This window comes from Mandrillus leucophaeus, unplaced genomic scaffold (genome assembly GCF_000951045.1).
Source record: "Mandrillus leucophaeus isolate KB7577 unplaced genomic scaffold, Mleu.le_1.0 Scaffold35, whole genome shotgun sequence".
Taxonomy (NCBI): domain Eukaryota; kingdom Metazoa; phylum Chordata; class Mammalia; order Primates; family Cercopithecidae; genus Mandrillus; species Mandrillus leucophaeus.
In genome coordinates this window covers 454,684-472,905 of record NW_012103698.1, presented here as the reverse complement: position 1 = coordinate 472,905, position 18,222 = coordinate 454,684, and the positions used below count along the sequence as shown (strand labels likewise).

Sequence of the window (18,222 nt, the reverse complement as noted above, 5' to 3'; positions counted from 1 at the left end):
AGCTTTTGGTAGCCTTATCCACTGGTGTGCTGGTAAATATTTAGCAGCCAGCTTGGGGCAAGTTACAGGGGTCAAGGAGAGGGGATCCTGATATGTAGCATTTCCCTGATTTGTACCAATTCTCATAATATAAATATTTCTACCATGGCTGGTTTTAAACTACCAATGCCATACTAAGTGGCCTGCAAAATTGCTGAAAACTTAACAGTTGGCTCTTGTGAGCAGTCAAGCCAGCTCCAGCACACTGCTGGCTCATCTCTCCATTAGCTTTTCACCTAAGGGTTTTTAGTAGGCATTGATGATACTTACCTAAATCCATTTTTTTCATTAGAGTTCCAAAATGGTGATATTCAACTTTTCTTTTCTTATTATAGGAATATTAATTAGAACAGTCCTATGAAGAAAAAAATTATCTCATCTATTTGGTACCCAGATATAGAGTTCACACAGGAAATGCAAGATAAATTCTTCTTTCCCCATTGCCCCTTTACTAAACCAGTTTTCAGAATAATGAGTTGGTTCTTTAGTATCTGCCAAAGGTGACTGAGTCTTTTACATTTAGTATTATTATAAATTCAAAGTTTAAAAAATATATTGATGTATGAAAACATCCTTGATGTATTTCAGTTCATTGCATTTATTCTTTTCCATGCTCAAATTGTTCCACCTTTGGCTAGTGGGAGCCTCTTCATGTTGACTACTAAGCCCTTTGACACAATCCCAGTAGTCTTTGTTCATTTTCTTACTTTCTGATTTGATAAGATATTCCAAGCTTTTCTTATGCACTTTTTTCTTTAAATTTTTTTTTTAAAGTTTTACTTTCTGTGAGTACATAGTAGATGTGTTTATCTATGGGTTACATGAGGTGTTTTGATACAGGCATGCAATGCATAATAATCACATCATTGAAAATGGAGTAGTCATCCTCTCAAGCATTCGTCCTTGTTTTACAAACAGTCCAATAACACTCTTTTCTTTATTTATTTATTTATTTTTTTGAGACAGAGTCTCGCTCTGTCGCCCAGGCTGGAGTGCAGTGGCGCGATCTTGGCTCACTGCAAGCTCCGCCTCCCAGGTTTACACCATTCTCCTGCCTCAGCCCCCTAAGTAGCTGGCTCACTGCAAGCTCCGCCTCCCAGGTTTACACCATTCTCCTGCCTCAGCCTCCCAAGTAGCTGGGACTACAGGCGCCCGCCACCTCGCCTGGCTAGTTTTTTGTATTTTTGTAGAGACGGGGTTTCACTGTGTTAGCCAGGATGGTCTCGATCTCCTGACCTCGTGATCCGCCTGTCTCGGCCTCCCAAAGTGCTGGGATTACAGGCTTGAGCCACCGCGCCCGGCCTCTTTTAGTTATTTTTAAAAGTACAATTAGGTTATTGACTCTAGTCACTCTGTTGTGCTATCAAATAGCAGGTCTTGTTCGTTCTTTCCATCTATGTTTTTTGTACCGATTAACCATCCCCACCTCCCTCCCACTGCCCCCTTACTACCCTTCCCAGCCTCTGGTAACCATCCTTCTACTCTCTGTGTCCATGAGTTCAATTGTTTTGATATTTGGGTCCCACAAGTGAGAACATGTGATGTTTGTCTTTCTGTCCCTGGCTTATTTTACTTACCATAGTGATCTCCAGTTCCATCCATGTTTTTGCAAATGACAGGATCTTATTCTTTTTTAATGGCTGAATAGTACCCTATTATGTATATATACCTCATTTTCTTTATCCATTCATCTGTTGATGGACACTTAGGTTGCTTCCAAATCTTATTTTGAACAGTGCTGCAGCAAACACGGGAGTGCAAGTATCTCTTCTTGTGCACTTCCTATTCAAGAACCGAAATCAGCTGTTTCCCTAAAGAGCACTGGTTTCTTGTAGTGAGAAATGCTATTTTGAGACCATAATCTGGGCACCAGCCTAGCTAGCTCATTACTGTTAGCTTTGTTGTTATTTCTAGGCCTTTTTAGGGAACAGAGGGAAATACAGATTTTTTTTTTTAAAGGGAAAATAGGTTGTGAGTGCATGCTAATATTTCCTATTTAAATATAGAATTATAGGTTTTGAACATTTTTTCTTTTTTTCTTTTTTTGACAGTCTCACTCTGTCACCCAGGCTGGAATGCAGTGGTTCAATCTTGGCTCACTGCAAGCTGTGCTTCCTGGGTTCAAGCAATTCTCCTGCCTCAGCCCCCTAAGTAGCTAGGATTACAGGTGCATACCACCACGCCTGGCTAATTTTTTGCATTTTTAGTAGAGATGGGGTTTCACTATGTTGGCCAGGCTGGTCTCGAATTCCTGGCCTCATGTGATCCGCCTGCCTCTGCCTCCCAAAGTGCTGGGATTACAGGCATGAGCCACCTCACCTGGCCTAAGAAATATTATTAAAAGTACTTATAAGGCCAGCACTTTGGGAGGCCAATGAAGGAAGATTGCTTGAGGCCAGGAGTTCAAGACCAGCTTGGGCAACATAGCAAGACCCCATCTCTAAAGTAAATTTAAATATTAGCCAAGCATAGTGGTGTGTGCCTATAGTCTCGCAGCTGAATCAGAAAGATCACTTGACCACAGGAGATGAAAGCTGCAGTGAGCTATGATTGCACCACTGCACGCCAGCCTGGACAACAGACAGAAACCTTGAAAAACAACAACAACAACAACAAAGTGTAGTTATTAGAAACCTATTCTTATTATAATTTAGAACATTATAAATATTTCCATGTACATGATAGTTACTTTTCTTCTGTGGTTATTACTAGGATTCTGCTGGAAGAAGTAAGAGTGTTCACCACATATTTTCTGCTCAAGAGAATAATCATCTTAGTTTTGATCCCCTGGCATCATTTATTCTTCGTACTGATCACTACATCATGGTAAGTGAATTCAATTAAACATTGCATATGTTACTGGATTTGGTAAATGCAGAGTCCTAAATAACATTCAGTAGTCCTCCCTTATCCGTGGTTTCACTTTCCATGGTTTCAGTTACCCAAGGTCATCCATGGTCTGAAAGTATTATATATAATAAGATATTTTGAGAGACAGAGACCATAGTCCTGTAACCTTTATTATAGTATATTGTTATAATTGTTCTATTTTATTATTATTGTTGTTGATCTACTGTGCCTAATTTATAAATTAAACTTTATCATAGGTATGTATTTATAGGAAAAAACATAATATATATAGGGTTTGGTACTATCTGTGTTTTCAGGCATCCACTGGAGGGGGGACTTAGAATGTATCCCCTGTGGATAAAGAGGGACTACTATGATCATATGACAAGAAAGTTGAATCTTATAAAATTAAAGTTTAGTTATTTGTCTAGAAGAATAAAATGCTTTTTAAGTTGATTTGATTTGAATTTAAAGAAGCAGAGGCATGGATGAGTCATTTGGGATGCTATAAAACCAGGATAACTAAGGGAATTATAACTAAGGATATCTAAGGGAATTATAACTAAGGATGCTATAAAATCAGGATAACTAAGGGAATTATAGGGACTATGCTAACTTGGGTTAAGGCTTTTTAAAGAATATTTCTTCCCACATCAATAATATGTGCTCAATGTAGAAAACATGGAAAATTTAGAAATAAAGTGAAATCAACCACACATCTTTCTTTTATCATAATATCCATTATAACCGTTGTATTTGTCATTATGATACTCTATTTTTCACTCTTATACACACGTGTATATATATATACACATACATATACACATGTATATATGTATACACACATATATATGTATGTTTATTTGGAGACAGATTTTTGCTCTTATTTCCCAGGCTGGAGTGCAAAGACTGACTTTTTTTTTGATGGGGTCCTCCCAAGTAGCTGAGACTATAGGCACATGCCAGTACAACCAGCTAATTTTTACATTTTTTTTGTAGAGACGGGGTCTTACTGTGTTGCCTAGGCTGGTCTTGAACTCCCGACTTCAAGCAATCCCCCTGCCTCTGCCTCCCAAAATGTTGGAATTACAGGCGTGAATCACTGTGCCCAGCCTTCTCATTGCTCATTAACATCCTTTTCTTTCAGATTGAAGAACTTCCTTTAGCATTTCTTACAGGGCAGGTCTGGTGTTGATGAAATCCCTCAGCTTTTGTTTGTTTGGGAACGTCTTTATTTCTTCTTCATGTTTGAAGGATATTTTTGCTGGACATAATATTCTAAGATAAAATTATTTTCCTTCTGAATGTGTCAGGCCACTTTCTCCTAGGCTTAAGGTTTCCACTGAGAAGTCTGCTGCCAGACATGTTGGAGCTCCTTTGTATGGTATTTGTTTCTTTTCTCTTGTTGCTTTTAAGATCCTTTCCTTATCATTGACCTTTGGGAATTTGGTTAGTAAATGCTATGAGGTAGTCTTATTTGGGTTAAAACTTCTTGGTGTTCTGTGACCTTCTTGTACCTGAATATTGATATATTTCTTTAGGTTAAAAAAGTTCTCTATTATTATTTTTTTGAATAAACTTCCTACTCTGATCTCTCTCTGTACCTCCTCTTTAAGGCAAATAACTCGTAGATTTGTCCTGTTGAGGCTGTTTTCTAGATCTTGTAGGTGTGCTTCATTCTTTTTTTTTTTCCTTTTTTTCTCCTCTGACTGTGTATTTTCATATAGATGGTCTTTAAGCTCACTAATTCTTTCTTCTACTTGATCAGTTCTGCCCTTGAGAAACTCTGATGCATTTGTCAATTTGCCAATTTAATCTTTCAGCTTCAGAATTTCTGCTTGATTTTTAAAAATTATTGTAATGTCTTCATTAAATTTCTGTGATAAGAGGCCGGGTGTGGTGGCTCACCCCTGTAATCCCAGCACTTTGGGAGGCTAGGGTGGGCAGATCACGAGGTCAGGAGATCAAGACCATCCTGGCTAGCACGGTGAAACCCCGTCTCTACTAAAAATACAAAAAGTAACCAGGTGCGGAGGCGGGCGCCTGTAGTCCCAGCTACAGGGGAGGCTGAGGCAGGAGAATGGTGTGAACCCGGGAGGCGGAGCTTGTAGTGAGCCAAGATTGTGCCACTGCACTCCAGCCTGGGTGACAGAGCAAGACTCCGTCTCAAAAAAATAAATAAATAAAATAAAAATAAATAAATAAATTTCTGTGATAGGAATCTGAATTCCATTTCTGTGTTTTCATGTAGTTCATTGAGCTTCCTCAAAACAGCTATTCTGAATTCTGTTTGAAAGTTCACGTATCTCTGTCACTCCAGGAATGATCACTGGTGCCTTATTTAGTTCATTTGGTGAGGTCATGTTTTCCTGGATGTTCTTGAAGCTTGTGGATGTTTGTCAATGTCTGGGCCTTGAAGAGTTAGGTATTTATTCTAATTTTTGTAGTCTGGGCTTGTTTGTACTCATCCTTCTTGAGGAGGCTTTCCAGGTATTCAAAGACAATTGAGGGTTGTGATGTAAGCCTTTGGTCACTGCAGCCGTATCTGTACGAGGGGGCGCCCCAAGCTCAGTAATGCTGCAACTCTTGCAGCCTTACATGCGCTTGGTGGGCTTGGGTAAGAACTGGAAGAATTCTCTTGATTACCAGGCAGGCTTTTGTGTTCTTTCCTCACTTTTTGCCAAGCAGAAGGAGCCTCTCTCCCTCTTTGCTGGCCTGTCTGGATATGTGGGAGAGGTGACCACGGTTTGTACCATTCTGGGTCACACCTGAATTCACCATAGTACTGGGTCTTGTCCAAGGTCTGTGGTGACTACTGCTTGGCTACTGCTGATGTTTATTCAAGGCCCAGGGGCTCTTTAGTCAGCAGATGGTGAATCTTGCCAGGACGTGGTCTTTCTCTTCAACACAGCAGGTTCTCTTCTGGCCCAGGCTGAGTCTAGAAATGCCATCCAGGAGTGAGGGCCTGGACTCAGGGGCTTCAGGAATCTGCTCAGTGCTTTATCTTACTGTGGCTGAGCTGGTATCCAGGTGGCAAAACAAAGTCCTCTTTACTTTTCTCTCTTCTTTCCACAAGAGGAAGGAGTCTCTCCTGGAGCTGTACTGTCTGGAGAGTTGGGGGATGGGTGACACAAGTACTCCCCTGGCCACCACAACTGGTGCCTCACAGGGTCACGTGCACTCCATTTCCACTGGCTCTGAGTCCAGCGTAGTACCCAGATTTGCCCAAGCACTGAAGTCCTTGTGACTTGACTGCCTTTCAAGTTTATTCAGGACCCCAGGGCATTTGTTTAGTCATCTGGCGCTGGAGCTAGCTGGAACTCAGGTTCCTACCACTGAGGCAGAGGATTCCCCTCTGGCAAGGGCCAGCTTAAATGCTCCCTCTGTGGGTGCTGGCAGAATTCTGCCCTGTGTTGTGTTCCCCTGTGACAGCACTGAGTTCCAACACAAAGTCCCACAGTCATTTTGCGCTCTCCCACAAGTGCCCAGATGATCTCTGCCACAGAGTGGGGGAAGGGTGGTGTAGGCAATGAAGTACTGTGTTGTCTACCCTTTTTAGTGCCTCTTTCCTTGATATGATGTTAAAACCAGGTACTGTGATCACTCATCTGATTTTTGGTTCTTATGAAAGTGCTTTCTTGTGAGGATAGTTGTTCAGTTTGCTGTTCTGACGGGGAAGGGGTGGATGATTGCTGGAGGGTTCTATTTGGCCATCTTGCTATACCTCCTCCAAAAGGGGCTTGTTATGAATAACAATAGGTATTCCTTTTACTTTATCACTCTAGAGCTGTTTCAGGAACCAGAGACAAAATCCAAATGTTATAATAATATGCTACTATCACTGCTATCACTTAGAAAATTACAAGGATTTTAGGAGCTCTGACCAGTGGGGACAAAGACCAAAATATGTATTTCTTATATCACAGTATCACAGATGCCATTTCCATTTTTGTTAATAAGGCCACTTTAAAAATCTTAACTGAAAGTGTACCCATGTATCTATTTCACATTAACATCTATTTCCCTGCAGGCCCGGATCCTTTTTGTGCTAATTGTGCTGAGCCAGCTCACCATTCTCATTACATTTAGATATCGAGGATACCCAGAGCTTAAAGGTTAGTTATGGTTCCTTTTATTCCTATAAGCCTTGTTCATGGAAAAACCAAACTCCGTAAAATATTTTAAAGAGGTTTATTCTGAGCCAATATGAATGACTATGGCTCAGGGAAAACACAAACTCAAGAAGCCTTGAGTAAATGGTCCTGAGGCAGTTGGATTACAGTCGGGATTTATACATTTTATGGAGGCAGGAGTTATAGGAAAAGACATAGATCAATACACGGAAGGTATGCATTGCTTCGGCCCCAAAAGTTGGGATATCTTGAAGTCGGGGCTCACAGGTTATACGGGGATTCAGAGATTCTTTAATATGCAGTTGGTTACAGAACTGAGGCTCAGTCTAAAACTTGTCAGCAGAAAGGAATGTTTACGTTAAGATAAGGATGTTATGTCAGCCACAATATACTGGGTGAAAAATGACCTGTTTAGCAAGATTGATGTCCTGCAGGCATTAGATCTTGTTTATAATTTGGTCTCTTATTGTGACAGAGTCTGTTTTGTCAGTCTTATGATCTCTATTTTAACATGAATGGTGGTCTGTTGTTGTGTCCAAACTCTAAAAGGGAGGGAGTATGACAAGGTATGTCCAACCTCCCTTTCTATCGTGGCTGAGAACTCAATTTTTAAGGTTTCTTTGGGGTTCCCTTGGCCAAGAGACATCCCAAAATTAGTTCAGGGTCAAAAAAGACTTAATTTATAAATTGATCGTTGGTAGGCATGCCAAAGATGTCAAAAGGTTTAAAACACTTGGTCAGAATAGGAATAGATGTCATCGTGAAGTAATAGTCACTCACTTAAACAGAGTGACAATTAAAAGACTTCAAAAACAATACAGAAAGTTCTGTGACTGTAAACAAACAAACAAACCTTTCAAAGCTCAGTTTTCCTAAGAAATATTAAAAAAAAAAAGGATAATATGAAACATAGGAAATTATCTTGATAAAATGTAAAATCTTTGTTTCTTAGTTCAGTTCCCAAAAAAGTAAAGAAAAAAAACCTTCCTGACGTGTGATTGCTGCTCCTTATGGGAAGCCTATTTAGATAACCTGGAAGTGAAACCTGATGGAAAGATACTTAAATATAGTCAGACATAGGAAGAGCATGCGTCCAAGGTTATATGTATACACTATATTATAGAGGGACATAAACAAGAAAACTAGTACCTTGAGCAGGGGAATACAGGGCTTTTAGAAAAAGCATGGGAAATTTCCTGGTTATGTGGGCAATTCAGAAACATCAAGAAAAGCCAAGAGTACAGAATCAAGTTATATTGGAGGAAAATATTGGTCTATAAACTTTAAAGCTGCCATTCAGAAGATGCTTGAAAATTAAATTTTAAAGAAACAGATTTTAGAATTAAGTCAAAACCTCTTGTGGCTGGGCGTGGCGGCTCACACCTGTAATCTCAGCACTGTGGGAGGCCGAGGTGGGCAGACCACAGGAGATCAGGGTTTGAGACCAGCGTGGTTGACATGGTGAAACCTCGTCTCTACTAAAAATACAAAAATTAGCCAGGCATGATGGCACGCACCTGTAGTTCTAGCTACTCCGGAGGCTGAGGCATGAGAATTGCTTGAACTCGGGAGGCAGAGGTTGCAGTGAGCTGAGATCACGTCGCTGCACTCCAGCTTGGGCAACAGAGTGAGACTCTGTCCTTTAAAAAAAAAAAAAAAAGTTCCCTTCAAATTCCAACCATCCTGATGATATAAAACTTCCATTACAGGACCCATCCTTCATAAACCTTCCACAGCTTGCTTAGACCTTCCATTATTCTCCTAAACTCCTAGTCTTTGTCCTATATTTCCCCCCTTTTATATTAGAATAACTAGTTATTTTACCTTAAGACAAAAAATTACTTAAAAATTTTTTATTCCTTTATATTGAGACCACACAAAATTCTTTCTCATATAAAAATTATTGGTTTCATATTAATAAAATCTTTTTTTTTCTTTTTCCTTTTTTGAGATGGAGTCTGGCTCTGTCGCCCAGGCTGGGGTACAGTGGCGCAATCTCGGCTCACTGCAAGCTCTGCCTCCTGGGTTCACGCCATTCTCCTGCCTCAGCCTCCCAAGTAGCTGGGACTACAGGCGCCTGCCACCGCACCTGGCTAATTTTTTTGTATTTTTAGTAGAGACTGGGTTTCACCATGTTAGCCAGCTTGGTCTTGATCTCCTGACCTTGTGATCCACCCGCATCGGCCTCCCAAAGTGCTGGGATTACAGGCATGAGCCACCGTGCCTAGCCTTAATAACAACTTTGAATTTTTAGTAACCTTAAGCTTTAGGTTACTCAGGAAGTAAGTAGTTTTGAACTGTTATATATTAACATCTCATGAATATATAGTTTATAATCTCTAAAATAATTTTTTTATGGAACAATTTTTGAATGTGGAATTTACTATTTACTAATAGACCCAAGTACATTTTATCTTTCTATACAATTTAAGAAACCAAGAACAAACTTATACTAATGTTTAGCAATTTATGTTCAGCATTTTATCTTACTTAGAAATGACTCAGACATTTCATGAGTATTTATTAATTAATTTAATATAATGTAACTTTAGGATTTAAAATCACATGAAAAGTTAATTTATAAATTTATCACATTTACATTCATCTAATTTATTTTTTAACTACACATAGATTACTTATGAAAACTAAGATATTAGATAGAGTTAGTCATTATGTCAAGGTATCTTTCTGTTAATCATTTTTACAGCATGTAAATTTCGGGTGTTCACCTAAGTAAAAATCTTAAAGCTAACTATATAAATATTTTGCCAAAAACTGAAAACAGCTATTTTCATTAAATCAACTATATTAGTTTTACTTATCAAAGACTTACACAAAGATCATTCTGATTTTAGGCTGAATACATAGTTTTGTAACCTTTTGGTCAAATCTTGGCAGCTTAAAACATCTAGCACAGACAAATGCAAAACTATCTGATCAGTAAACCCAGGCAAAAATGTATGCTGATAATTCTGAAGACATTTCTATTTTTATCAACAAATTTAAAGTCAGGTTATTTATGAAAGATTTACTTAAGTCACATGAACTTGCAGGTATTTGAGTTAATCACTATATTTTGATAGAAAAATATATACATATAACATACTGATATTAAAAAAATTAAAAACATATAGACTATCAAAAATAAAGACCTTACAGGAAGACCTTACTACAGTTTTTAACCTTAAAAATCAAGTCATTTTTTAGTAATCATCAGTCTTCACTCCTAATGGGAACATATTATTAAAACCCATTAATTCAGGTCAGGTGCAGTGGCTCATGCCTGTAATCCCAGTACTTTGGGAGGCCGAGGCGGGTGGATCACTTGAGGTCAGGAGTTCAAGAGCACCCTGGCCAACATGGTGAAACCTTGACTCTACTAAAATTACAAAAAATAGCCAGGCATGGAAGGCAGAGCTTGCAGTGAGCCAAGGTCGCACCACTGCACTCCAGCCTGGGTGACAGAACAAGACTCCGTCAAAAAAAAAGAAAAAAGAAAAATAGCCCGGTGTGGTGGCACATGCCTGTAATCCCAGTTACTCAGGAGGCTGAGGCAGGAGAATCACTTGAACTGGGGAGGCAGAGGTTGCAGTGAGCCAAGATTGCGCCACTGCACTCCAGCCTGGGCAAAAGAGTGAGACTGTCTCAAAAAACAAAACAAAACAAAACAAAAAACAAAACAACCCATTAATTCTTTCTTCAAATGTTTCTTTTCCTTTTGAAAGGTCACCAGTGCCATGTCAGTATCACCTCTCTGGATTCCTGAATAGACTCCTAATTCCTGCTCCTATATCCAGTCTGTCTATCTAATTCATCCTCTTAATTATTAGCCAATTATCCTTCTCATGGCATCTCATCCACAGATCACTTCTGTATGCAAAAGCCTTTAGTGTCTTTCCAGAACACACTGAATAAAGTTCAGACATCTCTGCAAGACATTAAAAATCTTCCACAATCTATTCTTATTTAACTAGCCATGTCTTCAACCAGTTACCTGTATTTTAGCCTAGATACTTTTTCACTGTTCCCTATACATACCGTGCTCATTTCTGCTTCTGTACTTTTGCTCATAGTATTATCCCTACTTTATATTTTTCTAAACTTATCTAAATCTTAGCCTCCTGTAAGGCTTACCTTAAGACCTCTTTTGTCATACCGTTTTCTCCAGCCATTCCAGGCCATAATGAGCTTTTGCTTATCTGAATCCCTATAGTCCTTTCTCACAATTAATTCTATACTTAATTAGATAGCCACTTTGCTTTATATAACCACTTCAAATGTATATACATTTTCTTCTTAACCAGATTAAGTTCCCCAATGCAGGAACTCTTTTTTTTTTTGACAGTCTCGCTGTGAACCCCAAGCTGGAGTGCAGTGGTATGATCTCAGCTCACTGCAATCTCTGCCACCTGGCTTCTCAATCAATTCTCTTGCCTCAGCCTCCCAAGTAGCTGGTACTACAGATATGCACCACCACACCCAGCTAATTTTTGTATTTTTTTTTCTTTTTTTTTTTAAGTAGAGACGGGGTTTCACCATGTTGGCTAGGCTGGTCTCAAACTCCTGACCTCAGGTGGATCTGCCCACCTCAGACTCCCAAAGTGCTGGGATTACAGGTGTGAGCCACTGTGCCCGTCTTCAGTGTAGGCACTCTTGCTTCCTAATTATCTTCTGTTTCCCACAGCCCCCAGCACTGAATTTGTACATAACAGACAATAAATACTTGTTGAATCTAATTTTCCTGATTCCTTCTTAATTTGGATGAAATCCCTGGGATCAAGGACTGATGATAGAGAAGGGGAGTATTGTAGTAGTGATTAAACGGTAACATGATTAACTGAATATGTACAGTGCACATCCTACGGAATGTTGTTCTGCTTATATTTATTTTTAAAATTTTATGAAAAAGTTCAAGAAGCATTATTATACATGTGTATTTTCCTGAACCTAATGTAAATAAATAAATATTTGAGGTCCCCAGCCTCTTATATGGGGCTCTCAATATCTTTATATAGTTATTTAAATTTGAAACATATTTTAACCTATATTGTTTCACTTAATCCTTAAAACATTCCTGTGAGGTAGGTGCTATTGACCCCATTTTAAAGATTAGAAAACAAAGGTTTGGGGAGGTTATGTAAATTGTCCAAGGTTTCATAGCTAATAAGAGATAGAGGAGAGACTCCAAACCCAAGGCTTCTGACCCCAGGTCAGTTCTTTCCTCTAAATAAGACTTTTCAACTTTGGTTGTACCTTAGAATCCACTGGGGGAACTTCTGAAATTTCAGTACCTACAACAGCATTCTATACCAATTACATCAGAGTCTCTAGGGTGGGACCTAAGCATCAGTACCTTTTAAAGCTCCCCAGATGATTCCAATGTACAGTCAAGACTGAGAAGCACGGCTCTGTCGAAAGCAGTATTTCTCAATCCTGACTGCTTAGAATCACTGAGTTGCTGCCTAAGGTCTCCCTCTACCCCAGGAAAATTAAATCAGAATTTCTGGAGGGTGAGATATAAGCATGAGTATTTTCTAAAAGTTCCCCTAGGTTATTCTAATGTGCAGCCAAAATGGAGAATAATTACTTAAAATTTAAAGAATAGCTGCCTCTAAGGCTAAAGGATTTCTTAAAATAATAAATAATTGTTATTCTGTCTGAATATGTAGGGTAATACTTTGAGAAGTACAGGCTAGAACAAAAAAGAAGCTGAGAGAGTAACACACAAAGTAGGAAAGGTCATGCATTATTAGGCTTTGCATAAAATTGTTAGGCTGAGCAAGGTTATAAGTATAAAATGAATGTGCTGGTCTGTTAGCAAAGACATGACTTATTTAACTTACATTGGACTATCTTTCACTGGGACTAGTCCTTTAAATATTTTTTATCAGTAGTGTTGCTTAGTGTATACTGCGCTTCCTTTCATAGTCCTCAGCTGACTGGTTTATGATCAGCCACATGCATGGGTGACATGGCTGGCTGGGGCTGAGGATCCGTGGTACTGTAGACTGTGGCTGCAGAATGGAGCTTCTCTGAGTCAAACCCTTACACTTGGGCTTTTTGTCACTGTATTTTAAAAGCATGTTAATTTGGAAAGTTTAGGGAAAGCTTTCAATTGGAGTAAGAGGTTAGCTATGAGTTAAGAACTGTATAATGTACAGGAAAGGACTATATTTGGACAGATACTCATATCTATGATTCGAATGAAGATATTTTGATATTTCTTTTAATTTACTTTTGAAATACTTTGATACACCTTTTTGAAGTTTGTATATTTGGACACTAAATTCCATAGAAAGCAGAGATTTGATTATCCTTTGAACAAACCACTATCTTTCAAACCTAGCTCTCAGGGAGGCAGAGGTGGGAGGATAGCTTGAGCCCAAGAGTTCAAGACCTGCCTGGGCAATATAGCAAGACCCCCGTTCTCCACAAAAAGGAAGAAAAAAAAAAAAGACAATATAAAATAGTATGCTGCTCTGGTAGGTGTGTCCATTGTTTTTGGTTATTATATCTATCTATATATGTATGTATATGTATATGTACATATATGAGTTTGATATATTGTGATTATATATAAATATAACAATTATATATCTTATGATATATATAAAATGTCTCACAACTACAGCATTTCTTCGAACTCTGCCTTCTGCAATTCTAAGTGAACTGTCTCACCAGGATTCCTGCCAAATTCTGAATTTAAAGTGGTGTCATCTTTATAGTTACCATCTAACAAAGGATTTGCTGAATACATGGTAGATAGCCCATGAAAGTCTTCTAGAAAATGTCATAAAGAAACTGAACTTTGCATGTGTTCACTGAATTTTTCAACTTTATGTTTTTTAGAACCTTCAGGGTTTATAAATCTGACCTCATTTTCTCTTCATGTCTTGAGCAAAATAAACATCTTCTACTATTCTGTGTTGTTGTTGACACTATATACAGTGCTGGGTAAGTAAATTAGTACATATTGTGGGGAATTTTGCCAGAGAATATATTAACAATTTTGACAACAGAATTAGACTCTTGAGGGTATAACAAACGGCTCTCATGGATTCTTCATAAATCATTTTCTGGGACACGGTTTTGGAAAATAAAGCTCGTGCCTAACATGTTTAAAGGACATTTAGTTAACACCAAGTTAACTTAAGGGTGCTGAGAAGACTGCTACCGAATTAGTATTTGTGTAGAAACCTAACAGAAGCTGAAATAGCACCTCCTTAGAGAAACCTTTGTCTATCTTAAAGTTTTAGTCTGTATCTCATCACACGTTTTATTTCCATCACTACCTTTATCAGAATTTATGCTTATCTTCTGGGTTTATTATCTATTTCCTCATTAAAATATTCACTGGTAGGTGGGTACACTCATGCCTGTAGTTCCAGCTACTTGGGGGCTGAGGCGAGAGGACTGCTTGAGCCCAGGAGGTCAAATCCAGCCTGGGCTACACAGCAAGATGCCATCTCAAAAAAAAAAAAAAGTATACATATCTATCCATTGGTATTTTGCCTATTTTGCTTAGTATGTAGTTCATTGAATATTTACTAATGTGTGGCTCTCAAAAATTCAGGTCAAAAAAGAGAAGCTGAGATGAGCAATAGTTCAGGCATATCTGCACTCTTCTGTTGTATTATTATACCCAGTACTATCATGTGGCATATGACAACATTTCAGTCAACAAGGGACCCCATATACAGTGGCAGTCCCATAAGACTATAGTGGATTTGGAGGTATATAGTAGACTACATCATGTAGGTTTGTGTATGACATGTAAGGACAGAATTGCCTAAGGACACATCTCTCAGAATGCATCCCCATGGTTAAGCAATGCATGACTGTACTTACAAAGTCACTTAGCCACAGTTATTAAAAGTAGAAATCCCCATAAATCTCTTTTAGACTTTTGTGCTCATGTTTCTTAGTGACTAAAAATCAATTAGGAGTATATTAGCCTGTTTGTTGCCTAGTCTTAGTCTTTTACACTTTTATCCTCCCTTTAAACTTTGCTCATTAGTAACTCCCACCAGAGAACAAATGAAAATATAACACTTTGTGATTCTGTGTAAGCTATGGCAGATCACCTCTGGAGGTAAGTTCTCTTTTTACAAGATAGGTTGAAGCTGTTTTTGACGCTTGTCTTACACAGTGAGGTAAAGCAAGTAATTTGGTTCCTGGGCTGTAAAACAAAACAAAACAAAATACATTAATAGGGAAGAATTGTTCCATTCAAAAAGTTGAAACCTGAAGAGAAAGCACCTTTTTAGACTCATGTGTCTTTAATGCAGTTTATATAAAGAATATCTGAGAAAATTGCCTCTGACTTTTTAAAGCTGAACCCTATTCTTGCCAGCAAATGATGGTATTTGCACTTTTTTTTTTTTTTTTTTTTTTGAGATATAGTCTCGCTTTGTTGCCCAGGCTAGAGTGCAGTGGTACAATCTTGGCTCACTGCAGCCTCTGCCTCCCAGGTTCAAGCCATTCTCCTACCTCAGCCTCCCGAGTAGCTGGCATTACAGGCGTGTTTCACCACAGTTGGCTAATTTTTGTATTTTTAGTAGAGACAGGATTTCACTGTGTTGGCCAGGCTGGTCTTGAACTCCTGACCTCAGGTGATCGACCCGCCTTGGCCTCCCAAAGTGCTGGGATTACAGGCATGAGCCACCCTGCCTGGCCTAGTATTTGCATTTTGAGAAGGCTAGTCTAACTGTCCCTTATCACTCTTGACAAACACTTGATACTCTTACATAAACCAGCACACTTACAAGACAAAATGACAATATTAATAATAATAATAATACCTAGAAACTCACACACTGAGAAGGGGGCAGTAAATAATAATAGAGAGGAGAGAAAAGTCAGCATGGCATTCTAGATGAGAAAACTGAAGCAAGTTCAACTTTCTACATGGTAACCGTGATTATATAGTTGATACACAAAGTAATGACTGTGGACCTTCAAGAAGAGGTTAAAATACATTCATTATATTAATGAGTGCATCTTAGAAAGATTTCTTTCAAAAGGTAGTTGAAGTTTTTTTTGCTTTAAGGAGTAATTCTCAATCATCTGGAAATTTAACTTCTGTAGAATACCTCTTTACCTCTTAAAGGAAATGTTAATGCATTGTATTGAGGTTATTATTGCAACGGAATTTTAAAAAATGTGAGTGTGCCTTTTTTTTGTTTCTAGAATCTATAAGACACATATCTGTTCCAGGTATAGTGTCTACTAAGACAATTTCATAATCCAAAAAATATGGAGTAAAGGAGCAAATAGTTGGTTAGCAAGGATATCGAGTACAACATAGAGATTAACAACGAGGAAAGGCTGTGAAATAAAATACTGATAGATGGCTAGTCTCATATATTTGCATTATTCCTATAAATGCATCTCATGATATATGTAATCAGGGTTATAGTTATTTAATCTCCTCCTTTTTTGTCCATTGCCTCTTTTAGGTCCATGGTTTTTTGGTGAAATCATTGATGGCAAATTGGGTTGCTGCTTTTCCTTTGGGATATTTGTTAATGGACATTTCCTACAAGGCAGCATAACATTTATAATTGGAATTCTCCAGGTAAGAAGTCAGAAAGGCAATTTAAGAACATCTTGGCCTTGTCGGACTAATTGCATTAACAGTTATGAATTAAATCCAAAATTAAGTACCATAGATCATCTTTCCTACTTTACTTGCAGGGGAGTCTTTAATAAAAACTTCATTTGCTTTTAAAGTGCTTCCTAAACTCCTTCTACCACTCTCATGTAAACATCTAAAATATATTTTTTATTCCCCGAGACAGCGTTGCGCCGTCGCCCAGGCTGGAGCACAGTGGTGCAATCTCGGCTCACTGCAGCCTCCGCCTCTTGGGTTCCAATGCATTTCTTGCCTCAGCCTCCTGTATAGCTGGGATTACAAGCATGTGCCACCATGCCCAGCTAATTTTTGCGTTTTTAGTAGAGATGGGGTTTCATCATGTTGGCCAGGCTGGCCTCTAACTCCTGACCTCAGGTGATCCGCCTGTGTCGGCCTCCCAAAGTGCTGGGATTACAGGCGTGAGCCACTGTGCCCAGCCTCATTTCAGTTTTCTATTATGTAGATGGAGGCTGTCTCTAAGGAACTCTCTCATACCAAATGAATCCTGAGCCTTACCAAAAGACAGGGTTTTTTCCTTTGTAAATGTTTACATTCATATTCTAATAAATAGTACACTAATAATGGATTTTATGTATCATCCAGACCCATGACTCCCAAATCTATCTCTCTGATCTCGACCTCTTCTCTGCACTTCAAGTGCCTCTATATCCAATGGCCACAGATGTCTAACAGGCATCTCAACTTCATATGATGTCTCTCTAATTAGGAACATTATTTCTACCCCAAACCTGTTCCTCTGTTTTTCCAGTTTTAATAAATGACTCCACCATTCACCTGATTTCTCCAAGATGTATCCTCAATTATTCCCTTTCCTTCGTACCCTGTATCTAGTTAACCAGCAAGCTCTACCTTATTTGATCTGCTTCCAGTGCATATCTTGAATCCATCCACTTCTCTCTATTTCTGTTACCCTAATCTAAATTGTAATTATTTCTTGCCTGGGTCTTCTCCCTGATATTCTTGCCTGCTTGCTCTCAGTTTAATACCGAGCATCCAATGTGCTCTTTTAAAAACTTTACAATCAGCTTACTTAGTTTTCAGCTTGAAATGCTTTGAAGCAGAGCAGTGATCTGGGTCCTGCCTACTGCCAATTCCCACCTGGCTTATGCTCTGCATGCACTTCCTTAAAGAGGCCAAGACCTCTCCCATCTCTGGGCTTTTCATTTGTTCCTTCTGCCTGGAATGCACTTCCCTCCACTGATTTATTCCTGTCCTGGCCTCTGAGAGCCTTTCTCCCCGTTATCTTCTTATGACCCAGTTCTTTCCTTCATTGAACTAATCACAATCTGTAATTATATTTTTTGTTTATTTTTTTGGTCTTTGTCTTCTCCCTGTTGGAACGTTAGCTCTATGACAGACCTTTTCTAACTTGTTTGCCATTGTGTCCCTAACTTGGAGCCTAGCTCATGCCTGCCACATAACGGGTGCTCAGTAAATATTTGTTAAATGAATGAATCATACAGCAGCTCAACTTGGATTATAATTTAGATCTTCTAATTTATATTCCAGTACTTAGTCATGCTACCTCAAACAAAAATGGAGATA

At 38.7% G+C, this 18,222-nt stretch overlaps 1 protein-coding gene across 1 annotated transcript in view; it reads left to right on the top strand.

The window, feature by feature from the left end:
* Window positions 1–18,222, top strand: part of TMEM62 (transmembrane protein 62) — a 45,430-nt gene that overhangs the window by 25,944 nt on the left and 1,264 nt on the right. Inside the window, exons 10-13 of the mRNA XM_011989215.1 lie at window positions 2,752–2,865; window positions 6,920–7,004; window positions 13,872–13,976; window positions 16,481–16,599. Of these exons, the coding sequence (XP_011844605.1) occupies window positions 2,752–2,865; window positions 6,920–7,004; window positions 13,872–13,976; window positions 16,481–16,599 (423 nt within the window). The remainder of the gene's footprint in view (window positions 1–2,751; window positions 2,866–6,919; window positions 7,005–13,871; window positions 13,977–16,480; window positions 16,600–18,222) is intronic.